The following is a 15,739-nucleotide window of genomic DNA, read 5'->3' on the forward strand; positions in this document are numbered from 1 at the left end:
CAGGTCCCCAAGGTGGAGACCTAACGGCCCGGCCCGATCCCACCCACCCCGCGACCCTCACGACCATCGGGGCTTCGGGGTGCACAGAGAGGAGCCCCCCTCTTCCCCTCCGGGGACAGGTAAGTGCCCAGATCCGCGCGATCGAGCTGGAGACGCGGCGGTTGGGGCGGGGGACGTCCCCCTAACGAAGGGGCTGCGACGCCCGCTTTTTCTTACACCGAGGTGATCGGGGCTGTTTCGCCCTCCGCGTCCCCCCCCCGCCTGCTATTCTCAGTCTGTGCAGGCTGTCTGGAGACACGCGGGGAGACACCCCACCTCCTGGGTCCCTCCTGGACCCTCAGGGGTTTGGGGACCTCGGACTGGCTGGCAGGGGCCGCACGACGCAGAGAGGTAAGCAGAAAGAGGCAAACACCTCTGGGAAGACTCCTGCGCCCCCTTGTCCTTCCCCCACCCACCCCACTACCCTCCCTCCCCCCGTAGATTTCTCCCGGTCGGGAAGTCCTGCAGGCTCGGCTTGTCCAGCGCGGAATTCTGATCTGATGTCTGTTCCCGCCAGGGCGGCGCCTCCCAAGTCCGCGCGTCCGCGCCCGGTGATTCGCAAGGGAAAAGAGGGGAGCGGAAAGGGACTGCGCCCCCAGTCACAGGCGGGGAGCACGCCCTGCAAAAATAGGAGCGCCCGGCGTCTCCCTGACACGTGCGTCCTTTCGTCTTGGTTGGGGGAATGGAGAGATGATGCGGGGCGCAAATGCAGAGCTGAACAGGACGCCCGCTCCTCTGTCTGTCCCGCACTGAACAGTCTGCAGAGACTGGGCCTTGTGTGAGACCGAGAGGCCATCCGGAGGGAGGACGTTCTCAGTGTGTAGACACCCCTGAAATGTGAACCACACCAGCCTCTGCAGGTGTGATGACGGATGCGGAAGGTAGCTCATGGCTAGTAGGATGGCCACTCGAGTGCGTGGTACCTCCTGAGAGCTAGTACTTCAGAGACTTTGTTTTCTCTCGCGTGGACATCTGGGGGGCACTAACAATATAAAGGCCTCCTTGAGCAATTGAAGGACAGTCTGCCCTTCAACTCTGGGGACTTGGATGATCTCTCACCTCACCTCTATCCTTAGGGGTGTTTTAGGTTCAGCTAGGTCTTAGAGCTGCCCAACCCCAGCCAGAACTTCCCCAGGATGCAGGAGGCAGGAGGTAGAAGCTCTGGAAGATGGAAGGCCTCCACTGGCTGGGCAGCTATCAGGGTTGGAAACGCTAAGATGTCCATGAAGAATATTCCTCTTTGCCCCTTTCCCCATTCTCATTTCAGTGCTGCCTGCCTCTCTCTTTCTCTTCCTCTCTCTCTTTCTCTCTCTCTCTCTCTCACACACACACACATACACACACACAATCTCACACACACATACAATATCTCATGCACACCTAATCTCACACACATACAATCTCATACACAATCTCACACACATACATAAACACACACACATATACACATCTACACCACAAGCCCCCAGTACTCCCTTAGGGGGGTCTCCCATCAGTTTTCCAAGACTTCCCCACAGCTGGCTCAGGCTTCCATGGCAGTCACAATGTCACACCATAAATTGGCCAGGATGAAGATCTTTCCCTCCAACACAAGGCAGGGATCCCTCTATCCCAGCCAAACCATGGACTTGGAAATCACCAAAACCATTTTCATGTGGCCAGCCTGAGTCATCCTGCTCTCCCCAAGTCTCTGTCTTCCTGCAAACCACATTCCTGCTGCCCAGTCCTGGCCCTGGCATAGAGCTGGGACTAAACAGGAGTTTGTCCAAGGATGAATAGGGATCCCCTCAGGGATGCCAAGGGTGGAGAGGGCTGTGTGAGTGATAGCATGCTCCTGCTTCTCCCTGGTTGTTTGGAAACCCACTCTGGAAGAAATCCTTTGTGTCCTTACCTTGCCCCCCACTATTCTGCATCTGCTTCCCCATCCCCTTTCCCAGTGCTCCACTCAGAGCCAACCCTGACTAAGAGACACCATGCCTTGCCACCAAGGTCTGTGTCCTCTGGAAGTGATGGCTGCTCTGGTTGGAAACTCTGGAGAGATGCCACCAGCTAGTCTCCAACGTGCTGTCTATTGCTTGCATCTCCTTCCAGGATTCAGGATGGTATGTCAACTCTCCCCAAGGATGTGAGCATGATGCTAGGTGCTTTCTGACCCTGTAGAGAAGATCTGGACACCCCCAGGTCAGAGGAAGATCCCCACTCATCCCCCTCACGCAGCTCTACCTGCAAGCATCACCATGGCAGCCCAGAATGGAAACACTAGTTTGGCCCCCAGCTTTCATCCAACCCAAGATCAGGCAACCTCACTCCCCCTCAACTTCAGTTATGGCGATTATGATCTCCCTCTGGATGAAGATGAAGACATGACCAAGACCCGGACCTTCTTCGCAGCCAAGATTGTCATCGGTGTGGCCCTAGCAGGCATCATGCTCATCTGTGGCATTGGCAACTTTGTCTTTATCGCTGCCCTTGCCCGCTATAAGAAGTTGCGCAACCTCACCAACCTGCTCATCGCTAACCTGGCCATCTCCGACTTCCTGGTGGCCATTGTCTGCTGCCCCTTCGAGATGGACTATTATGTGGTGCGCCAGCTCTCCTGGGAGCACGGCCATGTGCTCTGTGCCTCTGTCAACTACCTGCGCACCGTCTCCCTCTACGTCTCCACCAACGCCCTGCTGGCCATCGCTATTGACAGGTGAGGACCTTGGACAGGGATCAAAGGACCTGAGCCAAATGGGATGTCTTCTCTTTTCCTGCAGCTGTGACAGGCAGGTATGACTAATGGTCTGTGGAAGGGTGAGAGGGGACTGATTCTGCAGCTGTGTTCTGTTCCCCTAGACGTGGGAAGGTAGAAGCCTCCTGAGCGCCCTTTCCTGTCTCTGGCTCTAGCCATGCCTTCAGACACAGGCAAGTCCATGACAGTGTCTGGGATTAGACACAAAGGCCGAAGCAGAGAGCGAGGTAACTGTTCTTTCAAAGTCATGGGAGAGTCCACTAAAGTAGCTTCTTTTCAAGGCCATCTATACCAAGCTTTTCCTATAGCCAGACTGAGATGCAGAATGTTTCCAAGGCCTTGAAAATCTGTTCATTCCTCTTACCAATAAACCCTCCCATCCCAGGTGACCAGGGATTTAATTTCTGTGATCATAGATTACTTTCCTCTCTTCCTTAGCTTCATTAAAACAAAAAAAAAGGAATCATGCAGTAGGTAATCTTGTTTCCAGTGACTTTTTCTACTGCTGATTTTAAAACAAGAAGCAAGATTTGTTGACAGAAGTGAAGAAAGGATATGCTTGCTTTTGCTTTTTTTTAAATATACATCTGCGTGCTCATTTGCATGCATTTGCATGTGATGTTCCAGAAGTCCTTTCTCTATTATAAATTTATTTTTTTAATGTATAATAGCAGCTAGTGACAAGTTCTATGCACCTTTCATTTATGTCGGTGGCTGCAGGCCAGCAGCAGGTCATCTGTGACTCTGAGGGGGACGGTTAGTGTCATATACTCTTGGTTGCTGGCCCCTCTTTAGAGCTGTGCTGGAATTCACTTTGATAATGTGTGTCATCATCCTTTGTCCTCTCTGTCCTCTTCATTCTCAGCACTGTTTAGGTTCATTGTCCTTTTTAATCAACCACTTAATTAGTTCTCAGCTCCGGTAATAAAATACGCGTATTGGTACAAGATAAATCTCCCTTTTTATAGCATGATACCTGCAAGGAAAAGCAATTTTATTACAACCCACAGGCGCTACAGCTCAGAAGCCAGCATTTATGAACTTACCAACTGACTATCTTTCCCGGGGAAGATAACACAAGGTCTCCTTTGATACAGTGATTCCTAGTCCCATTCTTGGGCCCTACCTCCCCTGCTGAATAGGAATACCTTGGGCTGGGTCCCAGGTAGGTGAATTGTGTTGAGATTCTGTCGGTGATTCTGCTGTTAGCCAAAGTGAGAGTGCTCTCTCTTTTCATCTCTTGTCCTGTTATAAGCCTAGTGGAATTTGCCTTGTTGTTGTAACACTGGAGTTTCTTGGGATGCAATCACCAAACAACAGAGACAGCACAACAGACAACAGAGTTGCTGCTTTTTTTTTAACCCCAAACCAACTCTGCCTCACGCAGCACCACCACTCTCCTTGTGAGCCACCAGAAATGACTATTACCTCTGCCTTTAATAAATACTATCCTCTCCCCCCACCCCTTAAGTTCTAAGCCAATTGAAAAATAAGCCAAATGGTTGGAAAGATGGCAGACCTTCACCTTTGTCCTGCCAATGCTGATTTGGGAAAATGGGGCTTTCCTCTGGAGGACTACTTCATGCTCAGCCCCAGAATTAGCTAGGCATGCACACCCTGTGAGAAGTATAGTCCATCCTGTGCACTTGATTCTTGGCCAAGTTACACCTGTTCTGTTACATAGAAACCTAATAGGGCCAACTAGTGTTATCCCTGTAAACTATAGGCAGGGAATAGGTGGGTTCCTGCAGAAGAGGTGTTCAAAAAAAATTAAATCATAGAAAGTCAAAGAAACCATGACTTTGAGTTATTAGTCACTTTTCTCATTGCTGTGACCAAATATTTAATCAAAACAAATATTTGTGTATATGTATGTATGCATGTATCTATCTATAGACATCTATTTATAGATATCTATCTATAGATATCTATCTTCAGATATCTATATCTATCTCTATCTCTAGATATAGAGATAGATAGATACTTAGTTCCATGGACCTCACCAAGCATCATGGCAGCTGAAACATGTGGTGAAAGAGTTTCTTTATGGTGGACAGGAAGTACAGAAAGGGAATACAGGATAGACTGGGAAGAATATACCCACAAGGACCTGCTCTCACACTGACATACTGCCTCCAGCTATGTCCTGCCTCCTAAAGACAGGACCAGAACCTAAAAGTTCCATAATTTCCCAAAAATGAGGCACCAGCTAGGGATCAAGTGTTTAAAATATGAGCCTGTGGAGTATAAGGACATTTTATAATCAAGAAACACATTCAAACAGATAGGTGGTAATAAGACTATGCAGATGTCTCTCTTGCCAGCGAATGAGTCATGGGAAGTGCAAGCAAAGTGCTAGAGCCACCCCATGACTTAGAACTTGACAAACATCCTGACAGACTGCCAATAAAGTTGTTACGGATCCCCATTTCACAGTTGCAGAAACCAAGTCCCATGAGCATAAGGGATTAATCTAAGTGCACAGCTTGGATCATCTTTCTGAATACATCCTAGGCCAGTGTTCCTTTCTTTCTGATTTAACTGATGACAACTCTGAATTTTGGGAACATCATACAGAGTGTGGAAGATGCTATTATGTGCCAAAGAATTTGAATTTAAGATAATGTGGAATTTCCTCTGGCATTCCCTAGGAAGATAGTGTGCATGACGGGAGCAGACTGAGAGAGAGCTAGTAAATTCTGACTTTGTCTTGCATCGTATGAGAACTGTGCATTATCTAAAGACCTTGGATAAGCAGAATAATGACCCCAAGGATAACTAATGGCCCAAGCCTGTATATATGTTATATTAATTGCCAAAGGGGAAATAAAGCAACAGGTGAAATGAAAGTTGCTAATCAGCTGATCCTAAAGCAGAGCAGTGATACTGTTTAACTTAGGTGAGACTAATGTGATCACAAAGATTCTTAACTAGAAAAGGGAGCAGCTACTATCAGAGTGACACAAAATGAAGATTCCACTGGGCATTGTTGGCTTTCAGCAGGTTATGTGCCAAGAAATACAAGCAGCCTTAGAAAAAGGGGGTTAAGGGGAAGGAAAGCTGGGTAAAAGAAATCCTCAGAGCACCAGGCATTAGTGGCTCACGCCTGTAATCCTAGCTACTCCAGAGGCTGAGATCTGAGGATTGCAGTTCAAAGCCTGCTCAGGCAGGAAAGTCCATGAGACTTACCTCTTAATTAAACACCAGAAAACCATTAAGTGCTGCTGTGGCTCAAAGTGGTAGAGTGCTAGCTTTAGTGAAAAAGCTCAAGGACAGAGTCCAGGCCCTGAGTTCAAGCCCCATGACAAAAAAAAAAGCCCTCAGAGATTCTCCAGGGCATCTAGTTCACAGGTTTATAAGACCTGTGAAATCATTTGATACTTGACAGGACATATACATAATGCTTCTTATCAGCATATCTACCTGTATTTATAACTTGGTATAGCCCATAATGATGTTACAAATATCCAATGGCCTATGGCAGAAAAAGAAAGGTTCACCATCCCAGCTTTAGAGCCTCCAGAAAGGAATGCGGCCCAGCCAACATCTTAATTTGAGCCCAGCGAACCCATGTCAGATGTCTGACCTCTGAAACTATAAGATAATAATTTGTGTCATTTTAAGCCATTATGTTTGTAGTCACTTGTTACAGAGGCAACATGATCATCCCAGAGAGACAGTGATTAGGAGATAGCCCTGCCCCAGTCTAGGATGAGCCAGTACATTTGTCTCCCTCTTCAGCATCATCGTAAAGATGAGCTCATTCTCATAGCACTCTGACCTTTTCTTTCCTGGGCAGTGTGGGTCATTGAAAGAACATGGGTGATGCCTTGTGGTGTTGAGATGACTTCATACACCTTCTCATTGGAGTGTGAGACATCCCAGGGAGGTGAACATAAAAGCTTTGTATCAAGAGCCTTGATTCTGGTATCCGCATAATCATAGGACTGGGCAGAATACTTACTTCCCATAAGAGTCCTGACTTTTACCACACACTACTCTTACCTTTCAGCCACCTAGTTGAAGGCAGAGAAAACCCTAGTCTACTATATGAAAAAAAATGTCCTCCTCTTCCCCAGGTTGGCGGGGGGGGGGGGGGGGTGTCCAGCCCACCTTCACTTCTAAACCATGAGAACACAGACCTTTGAGAGAATTTGTTCTCAGGCAGAATGACAAGATTAGAAAACAAAGGATAACCATTCATCACAGATCCTGTATGTTTATGAACTGATAGCAAGCATTATCATCTATAAATTCACAGACACCCTGTGAGGTACCATTTTATTGAAGGATTGCACTTGAAGAGATGAATCTCAGAGAGATAAAATCATTTGTCCCCAGCCCCCAAAGTCAATCAGGAGAAATGTCAAAACCTATTCAACCTGTGTGCCCTCAAATGCCAAATGAGATTGCTGTAAGATGTAGGTAGGTGAATCTGGGTAGTGGGTACATGCAAATTCACTGCACCATTTCTGGGTGTGTGTGCATGCACGTGTGTGTGTGTGTGTGTGTGTGTGTGTGTGTATTCAGGCTCGGTTATAACTAATTTGTGCACTATGGATGTGCACTTGCTGAGCATGTGAAAAGCCCTGGTTCAATCGCCAGCATTGCAGGGGGGAGGAGGGAGGAAAAAAAAATCATGTTTCCAAGTATTGATCATCATTGCCATTGGCTTTCCTCTCCCTCCAGATACCTGGCCATCGTTCACCCCTTGAAACCACGGATGAATTATCAAACGGCCTCGTTTCTGATTGCCCTGGTCTGGGTGGTATCTATCCTCATCGCCATCCCATCTGCCTATTTCACCACAGAAACGGTCCTTGTTATTGTCAAGAGCCAGGAGAAGATCTTCTGTGGCCAGATCTGGCCAGTGGACCAGCAGCTCTATTATAAGTCCTACTTCCTCTTTATCTTCGGCCTGGAGTTTGTGGGTCCGGTGGTCACCATGACCCTATGCTATGCCAGGATCTCCCAGGAGCTGTGGTTCAAGGCAGTCCCAGGTTTCCAGACCGAGCAGATCCGCAAGCGTCTGCGCTGCCGCCGGAAGACGGTCCTGGTGCTCATGTGCATCCTCACGGCCTACGTGCTGTGCTGGGCACCCTTCTACGGCTTCACCATCGTGCGAGACTTCTTCCCCACCGTGTTCGTGAAGGAGAAGCACTACCTCACTGCCTTCTACGTGGTCGAGTGCATCGCCATGAGCAACAGCATGATCAACACCGTGTGCTTCGTCACCGTCAAGAACAACACCATGAAGTACTTCAAGAAGATGCTGCTGCTGCACTGGCAGCCCTCCCAGCACGGAAGCAAGTCCAGTGCCGAGCTGGACCTCAAAACCAGCGTGGTGCCTGCCACCGAGGAGGTGGACTGTATCAGGTTGAAGTGATCTGCGTGAACTCACAAGTCAGTCTTCAGAGCATCACCTGCCATCCACCAAGCTCACAAGTTTCATGGGCAAAGGCAATTCATTCAAGTCTTCCTGTCTTCAAAGATCCCGATGCTTGTGTGCCATTCCATGCAGAGGCTTAGATGCAAACCACAGCCACTGGTTACTGATATCTGCACAACATCTACTGAGTTGATACTGAATGCAAGGGACCAAACGCCTGCCTACTATAGACAAACCATACCCGTGAGATCGCTCAGAGATGACAGAAGCTGGCCTCTACTGACTGCTCATTACATGCAGACACATTGAAAAGCAAAACAAAATGGCGGAAGCTCATGAAGAGTCACCAAGCTATCACTTAGATATCTCATATCTAGAAACAAACCACAAGTGGTTAGCGGAACTTGAACTCCGAGTTCTCTCATTCTGTGATCTTATCAGCATGAGAATGACAAATGGCTATGGAAAGAGGCACCTACACCCAATTGAAATGGAAGGATAGGTTCATCAGTGTAGAGCTTACATCCTCACAGCAAGAGAGGTCAAGACAGCACATTGACCTTCCTACCCAGCTCCTATTATCTCCTGAGATATCCTCCAGGACTAGGGCTGGCAGAAAAGTTTTTCTTGCAACCAAGCCACGCCTGCTGTGCCTATCTACAATGAGATGATTTCAAAGGAGAGGAAATATTATAATCATTCTGTTGGATGAAGATGGGCAAGGCTGAGACAAGACCCACCTCCAGGTCCCAATACTTCAGTGCAAAGGATTTCAGGAGCTCTGTGGTCAGGGAGTAATGGGACAGAGAAAGGAATGGGGTTGACACTGGCAGTAACAAACATAGTCTCTATGGCCATTTACTGAGACTTGAACCATTTCCTAAATCACACTTCTTTAACAAAAAGATCTCTACTTGGAATCCAGTCCTGACTCTGGGGACTCATGTGACCGAAATGTCTCCTCTCTGAGTGACTCAGTTTTCCTTAAATGAAATGAAGATAATGAAAGCATCTGCTCTTCCTGATTGATAGGACTATCGAGAGAGCATTGTGGTTATAATGTGTTATTTTCAATTGTGCATAAGAATGGATAACTGATACAGACGTTTGTTTGGAGGGTTTGTTTGGAAACCTCTTCCACTGTAGTTTATTATGGAGAAATATCTCCATTTCTCATGCAAGAATCTTTGGGACAGAGAGCCCTGAACTCTTTACACAGGAACCTAGCTAGTGTGTTTTGGTTTTGGATTTTTTTTTTAATTCCTCTCTTCAAGCTCCAGGACCAACACATACACACACACACACACACACACACACATACACACACATCCCTCCCCCAGGAAATAATTTTTTTAAAAAAGTGATGGTCAGGCTCTCAGCATCCTCCTAGTCTTCAAGATGTTGACAGTCTTTCTGACCTGCTGTCATCAGCCCTCTCTATGGCTGCATAAATATAATTTCTGAATCCATTTGTATTATTACACATCAGGGAGAGGAGCAAGAAGGGGTTTTATCTTCATTTCATCCCGTTTGCAGCAGAGACTGTTTAAATGGTAGCTGGTTTGACACTGATCCATCTGCCTTTGGTCCACTTCTAACTTTTGGTAGAGAAAGAGTTATTTAGTTGTTTGCTGGTGTGAGTTTTAAATTGTTTGTTGATTTGTTTCTCTAACAGATTCACCCCAGAAAATGCAAATTCACACAGGATGCTAGTAGCTCATGTCTGTAACCCTAACTACTTAGGAGGCTGGGAGTTGAGGATCAAGGTTCCAAGCCAGCCTGGGTAGAAAAATGCCAGGAAACTCTTATCTCCAATTAACCAGCAAAGAGCCAGAAGTAGAGAAGTGGCTCAAGTGTAAAACACCAGCCTTGATTTAAAAGCCAAGCAAGAGCTCAAGGCCCTGAGTTTAAAATCCAGTACTGGTATTTTTTAAAAATCCAAATATTAGTCTACACAAAATTGTTTATAAATTCTGATTTTAACAGAACTGTACTTTGCATCCCAAAGCAAAACAAAGAAGCATTTTGGGTCCTGTACAAATATAATCATTTTGCTGTTATAAATATTCTGATTATCCTGTTCTTCTCCTAATAAGAAAGTTCCTTGCCGGGCACTGGTGGCTCACACCTGTAATCCTAGCTAATCAGGAGACTGAGATCTGAGGACCGTGGTTTAAAGCCAGTTGGAGCAAAAACGTCTGTAAGACTCTTATCTCCAATTAACACCAGAAAACCAGAAGTAGCACTGTGGCTCAAGTGGTTGAGTGCTCACCTTGAGCTGAAGAGCTCAGAGACAGTGCCCTGGCCCAGAGTTCAAGACCCACAACCGACAAAAAAATATCCTTAAGAGTAGATCAAGTGTGTTGGAGCCATGGTGCAGTGGGTAGAGCCCTAGACAATAAACAAAAGTGTCAGGTACTGAGTTTAAGTCCCACTCTCAGACCTAAAAAAAAAAAAAAGGAAAAGAGGGCTGGGAAGGTGGCTCAGTAGTAGAGCACTAGCCTTTCATGCCTGAGGCCCTGGGTTCGATTCCTCAGCACCACATAAGCAAAAAGAAAAAAGCCGGAAGTGGCGCTGTGGCTCAAGTGGTAGAGCACTAGCCTTGAGCTGAAGAGCTGAGGGACAGCCCCAAGGCCCAAAGTTCAAGCCCCATGACCGGACCCAAAAAAAAAAAGGGAAAAGAGTAAACAAAGAACCAGTTGCATCTGTTAACCAAATTCATCTGCATTTTATCATAAAATGTATCATCTTCCTTTCATGTAAATTCAGCTGAAAAAAACTCTTGTTAAAAAAAAAACTCTTGTAAATAGTATCAATGAGTATTTGTGATTTTTTCCAGTGAATAAATAGGTTATCAAATGGAAAATTAACATATAGAATCTTAATCACAGTGTTCAAGTGGTTCTCTGCTAATTGTAGTATGTTTAGATAGAAATGAAGTAACAGCCATCTCAACAGCTCAACCATGAAACAGAAGGAGCTTACGAAAGTTATTTTTAGAATAGTGATGGTGTATAGCAACATCATGACAGTGACTTTTTTCAAGCTTATCTCTTTGTCCTGTACTCTTGTGTGCAAGTAACCAAGGAACCATTGTACTATGTCAATGTCATCCCTTCATTTTAAAACCACGGTGTTTGTTTAAACGTAAACTGCTGTTTGCATGGAGATTATTCATTCCTCTAACTGGAATTAAGCTAATAAATTAACTTCAGTGTGTTCACTTTTTTTCCCCTCAAGACTAATTAATAGGAAGCTTAAGATACTTTTACTAGACAAATGCTCTATCACTTGAGTCATGCCCTTAAAGCTACTTTTAACATGCTAATAATGCTTATACCTACTATTGTACATTGAAAATTAATCTAATTTAGGAAAAAAAACCAGATTCCTTGCCCCAAATAGGAGAAAAAAAATGACTCTGTAATGAAGCTATTCAGGATTTTTTTTCTCAGTCCCCAACAATTAAAATAAGTTGCTTCTCAAATTGGAGAAATCTAGAGACATCCCTTCAGGCATGAAAACCAACTCCAGGGAAGAAAATGACAATTGGAAGATGATTAGAAAAGTTAAGTATGCTTCTGCCAGAAAATGATGGATCTAAAACACATCCTCCCAATTAAACTATTATCTGTCCCTTAGGCTCACGATGACACAGGGACACACACACACACACACACACACACCAGAATACCAACCAGGTCAGGCCTTTAAGAACATATAATTCACCAGGCAATGGTGGCTCATGCCTTGTAATCCTACCTACTCAGGAGACTGAGATCTGAGGATTGCAGTTCAAAGCCACCCTGGGCAGGAAAGTCCTTAGGACTCTTATCTCCAATTAACCACCAGAAAATCGGAAGTGGCACTGTGGTTCAAGTGGTAGAACGTTCACTTTGAGCTGAAGAGTTCAAGGCCCACAACTCACACACACACACACACATCCAGAAGTGGAGCTGTGGCTCAATTGGTAGAGCCCTAGCCTTGAGCACAAAGAAGATCAGGGGCAGCGCCCAAGCTCTGAGTTCAAGCCCCACAACCGCAAAAATAAAAAAGAACAGATAGCTCATATAATCCCCTCCTTTCTTGGGTGAGACCTGAACTCCAAGGGAGGAAATGGTTTATTTGAGTGACTAACACTTTCTGAGGCCAAAATAATTGCTCTTGAGATGTTCCTTTCAGGCAAGTGAGTACCACTCAGTGACTATACACCTGAATCCAAAGGAGCTTAAAGACCCACTAAAGTGGTATCTGGCCTCCCAGGAGTCTTAAACTGTGAGTCAAAGACCTTTCCTCTCTCTATCAAGTGTACATCCCACCCAAAGAGCCTTGCCACCCAGCTGCAGGATCCCAGGGGAACTAAAGATAATCACACCAAGACCAATCTACAGCTCCTCCCTGCTGGCCCAAGAAACAAATAAGGCTGGGGTCATGTAGATTAGTAGATTGTGAGGAGAGGCAAAGTAGCCCCAGGAAAAGCAGATGGTGGGAGAAGGAGTTTGAATTCAAAGTCAGGAGGTCTAGGCCACCCAAGAGAGAGAGTACAATCCTCACCCAGGTTACTGCAGGCTGGCCTATGCAGTGGTCATTCTTCCTGTTTCTCTGGAACTCAAGGCCTCTAGTCACGAGGCCATCTCCTTCCTGAGGCATCCCCACCAGGGACATGTCATTTCCTGGATTTCTGGGGCTCTCTTGAAGAAAAGCATGAGCTCAGCTTCTGCTTCTATTCGTTCCTTGTCAGAAATTTGGATAGCTAGCGTAAGAGGGACCTGGATACAGAAACCCCTGTGTGTGCAGTGGTGGTAGAAGGAAGGGCCACACTCTTATCCAATAAACCTTTTGCTGACCTCCATCATCTTTCTCAACCCTGTGCTAAAAGAAACCCAGGCTGTGTGTCAGCAGAGAGAAACATGGAATTCCACAGTAAATGGTTTTATTTCCTTTTAGCACAGCTTAGGCTGGCTTGTCCAATGGCTGGAATATGAGCACAATAATGGCCAGAGATTCTCCACTGATCCTACAAATGACTGACTAGGTCATCAGCCTGCAGTGTCTTATTGCCTCTCTTTATCACTAGGCCATGGAATATGACAGCCGTTTTGAATGCAACATTAGTACTTTGCTCATGTACAACAAACTGAGGAGTTGGGGTTGTTGTACTAGAAGTTAGGAAAAAATATGAACAGGAAGGGAGGCAGGGATCTGCCTCCAAGGAGGTCATGAGCTCAATCTTAATGAATCATGCTGAGTAAGCATTTAATAATTTCTGTTTATTATTATTATTTATTATACCATTGTATATTCTTCTTTATTATTATTATTATTGACATCACTTTCTAGGTTGCTGGGGCTTTCTTGAAGAGCAACATAAACCAACTTCTTTTTTGTTTTTTGTCAGTTGTGAGGCTTGAACTCAGGGCCTGGGTGTTGTCCCTGAGCTCTTTTGCTCAATCATAGTGCTCTACCACTTTAGCCACAGCTCCACTTCCAGTTTTCTGGTGGTTAATTGGAGATAAGATCTCACAGACTTTCCTGCCCAGACTGTCTTTGAACTGCAATCTCAGCCTCCTGAGTAGCTAGGATTTTAGGTGTGAGCCACCAGTGCCCAACATGAGCCAACTTCTGACTCTATATTTTTTCCCAGCAGAAACTTAGATAACTAGGAATAAAAAGTACTTTGAGGGGCTGGGAAGGTGGCTCAAGTGGTAGAGCACTAGCCTTGAGCTGAAATGCTGAGGAACAGCGCCCAGGCTCAGAGTTCAAGCCCCACAACTGGACCCAAAAAAAAAAAAAAAAAGTACTTTGAGCTGGTCGCTAGTGGCCCATGTCTGTAATCCTAGCTACTCAGGAGACAGATCTAAGGATCGCAGCTCAAAACCAGCCCAGGCAGGAACATCCATGAGACTCTTATCTCCAATTAACCACCAGAAAACCGGAAATGGCGCTGTGGCTCAAGTGATAGAGTGCTAGCCTTGAGCTGAAGAGGTGAGGGACAGCGCCCAGGCCCAGGAGTTCAAGAACCATGACCGACTGAAAAAAAAAAAAAGTACTTTGATACAGAAACAAAAACAAAAAAATGAAAGTGACCAGTTCCATGGCTCAGGTGGTAGAGTGCCATCCTGGGAACAAAAGCATCAGACAAATCCCGAGTTCAAATCTTGGTCTCTCACCCCTCTCCCTTCCACTCCTTCCTCAAAAAAAAAAAAAAAAGAGAAAACTTAACTGTGAATGAAAATTGGTTGAGAATTAGATTGACTCTAATCTCTTTGAGTTCAAACCTTGTTTGTCATAAGCCATCACTCTGGACAATAGTTGAATTAAACCATATGGTCTGAGATTTAAATTGGCCAACCTATCACTTCTTACAGCATCCTTGCCACCCCTCCTTCCTACCCAAGTCTGCCACTTTGATGTGCACTGAAGCTCCTAGGAAATGAAGGTCTGTGATGGCCATGCACGCGTTCTAACCAAACCACAGCCCACACTTTCTGGGAAGCATATGTCTTAGCAGAACAGTTCTTTCCCCCCATTTCAAAGCCTGAAAGCTACAGGCTCATCTGCTCTACAGTGTTGCTACAATTAGAAGAAAACCACTCATTCTCTCATCCCGACTAGAAAAGAGAATAGCCCTTGGCTAAGGCTAATTGAGCCTTTATGTGGCAATTTCAAAGCCTTTCAAAGAGGAGGGGAGGACTTTGCAGAGCCCAGGGAACAGTTATTAAGAGGCAATGTTAGTTCTTCCTTCCCCCAGCCCCAGGGTGCACAACATGGGCCAGAGGATGGAGACAAAAAAGAAAGAAGAGATCATTCATATAAAGTGTGAAGTTCAACTCCACTGAGAAAATGTGGTCTTGAAAATTATGAGGCATGAAGGAAAATGTTATTCTGCCTCCTGTGGGTTTTGACTGTCTCTGACAATTACCACTGGTTGGGGGGGGGAAGGAAGGGAGGGAGGGAGAGAGAGAAAGAGAGAGAGAGAGAGCACCTGATTCAACTTCACTCACTGGAAATCATGAAAAATGAAGAGGCTTGCTTGAAGGCAGATTTGGAGAAGACTTGGTAGAAAGAGCTTAGCTTAGGCTCCGCTGAAGGAATTCACAGTTTCAAAAGCACTCTCTGTCATTGCCTGCTACAATGCTCAGATTTTAGAACAGACTCACTCATCCTCAACTGATTAATCATGCCTGGTTACAGAGCCCTAAAGCACCGACTCTCTACTGTCCCATTATCCAGAGACCTCCATACCTCTGCCCCTCATGGAAGAATGTCTGCTAGAGGTTTCAGCCCCAGCACAATGACAGTTGCATAGACCCAGAAAACCCAGCCACCGTTGGAGGCTTGATCCCCGGGCCCTGCTCCTGCATGGCCCCCACTTATTCACTTTCCTTCTGCCTCTGCAACCTGCATCCCCACTGCCTCAGCAAACCAAACCACTATGTTAGGTCCCCATTGTCTTTACTCTTTCTTCCATGAGACAGTCATGGTCTTAGTAAGAAATGAATTCAGCCAGCTCGTGGCTCATCCCTGTAATCCTAGCTACTCAGGAGGCTGAGATCTCAGGACTGCAGTTCAAAGCC

General features: G+C 45.9%; 1 protein-coding gene across 1 annotated transcript; it reads left to right on the plus strand.

The window, feature by feature from the left end:
* The first annotated feature begins 310 nt into the window (after positions 1-310).
* On the plus strand, positions 311-9,463 carry Prokr2 (prokineticin receptor 2). Its single transcript, XM_013010774.1, has 3 exons — positions 311-390; positions 2,131-2,734; positions 7,463-9,463. Exons 2-3 carry the CDS (start codon positions 2,277-2,279, stop codon positions 8,157-8,159), a joined length of 1,155 nt encoding a protein of 384 aa, XP_012866228.1. The 5' UTR covers positions 311-390; positions 2,131-2,276; the 3' UTR covers positions 8,160-9,463.
* The last annotated feature ends 6,276 nt before the right edge of the window (positions 9,464-15,739 follow it).

The sequence above is a fragment of the Dipodomys ordii genome, unplaced genomic scaffold, assembly GCF_000151885.1.
Source record: "Dipodomys ordii isolate 6190 unplaced genomic scaffold, Dord_2.0 Scaffold13, whole genome shotgun sequence".
In the NCBI taxonomy this organism is placed as follows: Eukaryota; Metazoa; Chordata; class Mammalia; order Rodentia; family Heteromyidae; genus Dipodomys; species Dipodomys ordii.

Coding starts and splice junctions, on each gene's coding strand:
- Prokr2 (XM_013010774.1), top strand. CDS start 2,277: ATGGCAGCCCAGAATGGAAACACTAGTTTGGCCCCCAGCTTTCATCCA. Junction 2,735..7,462: donor CTGGCCATCGCTATTGACAG/GTGAGGACCTTG, acceptor CTCTCCCTCCAG/ATACCTGGCCATCGTTCACC.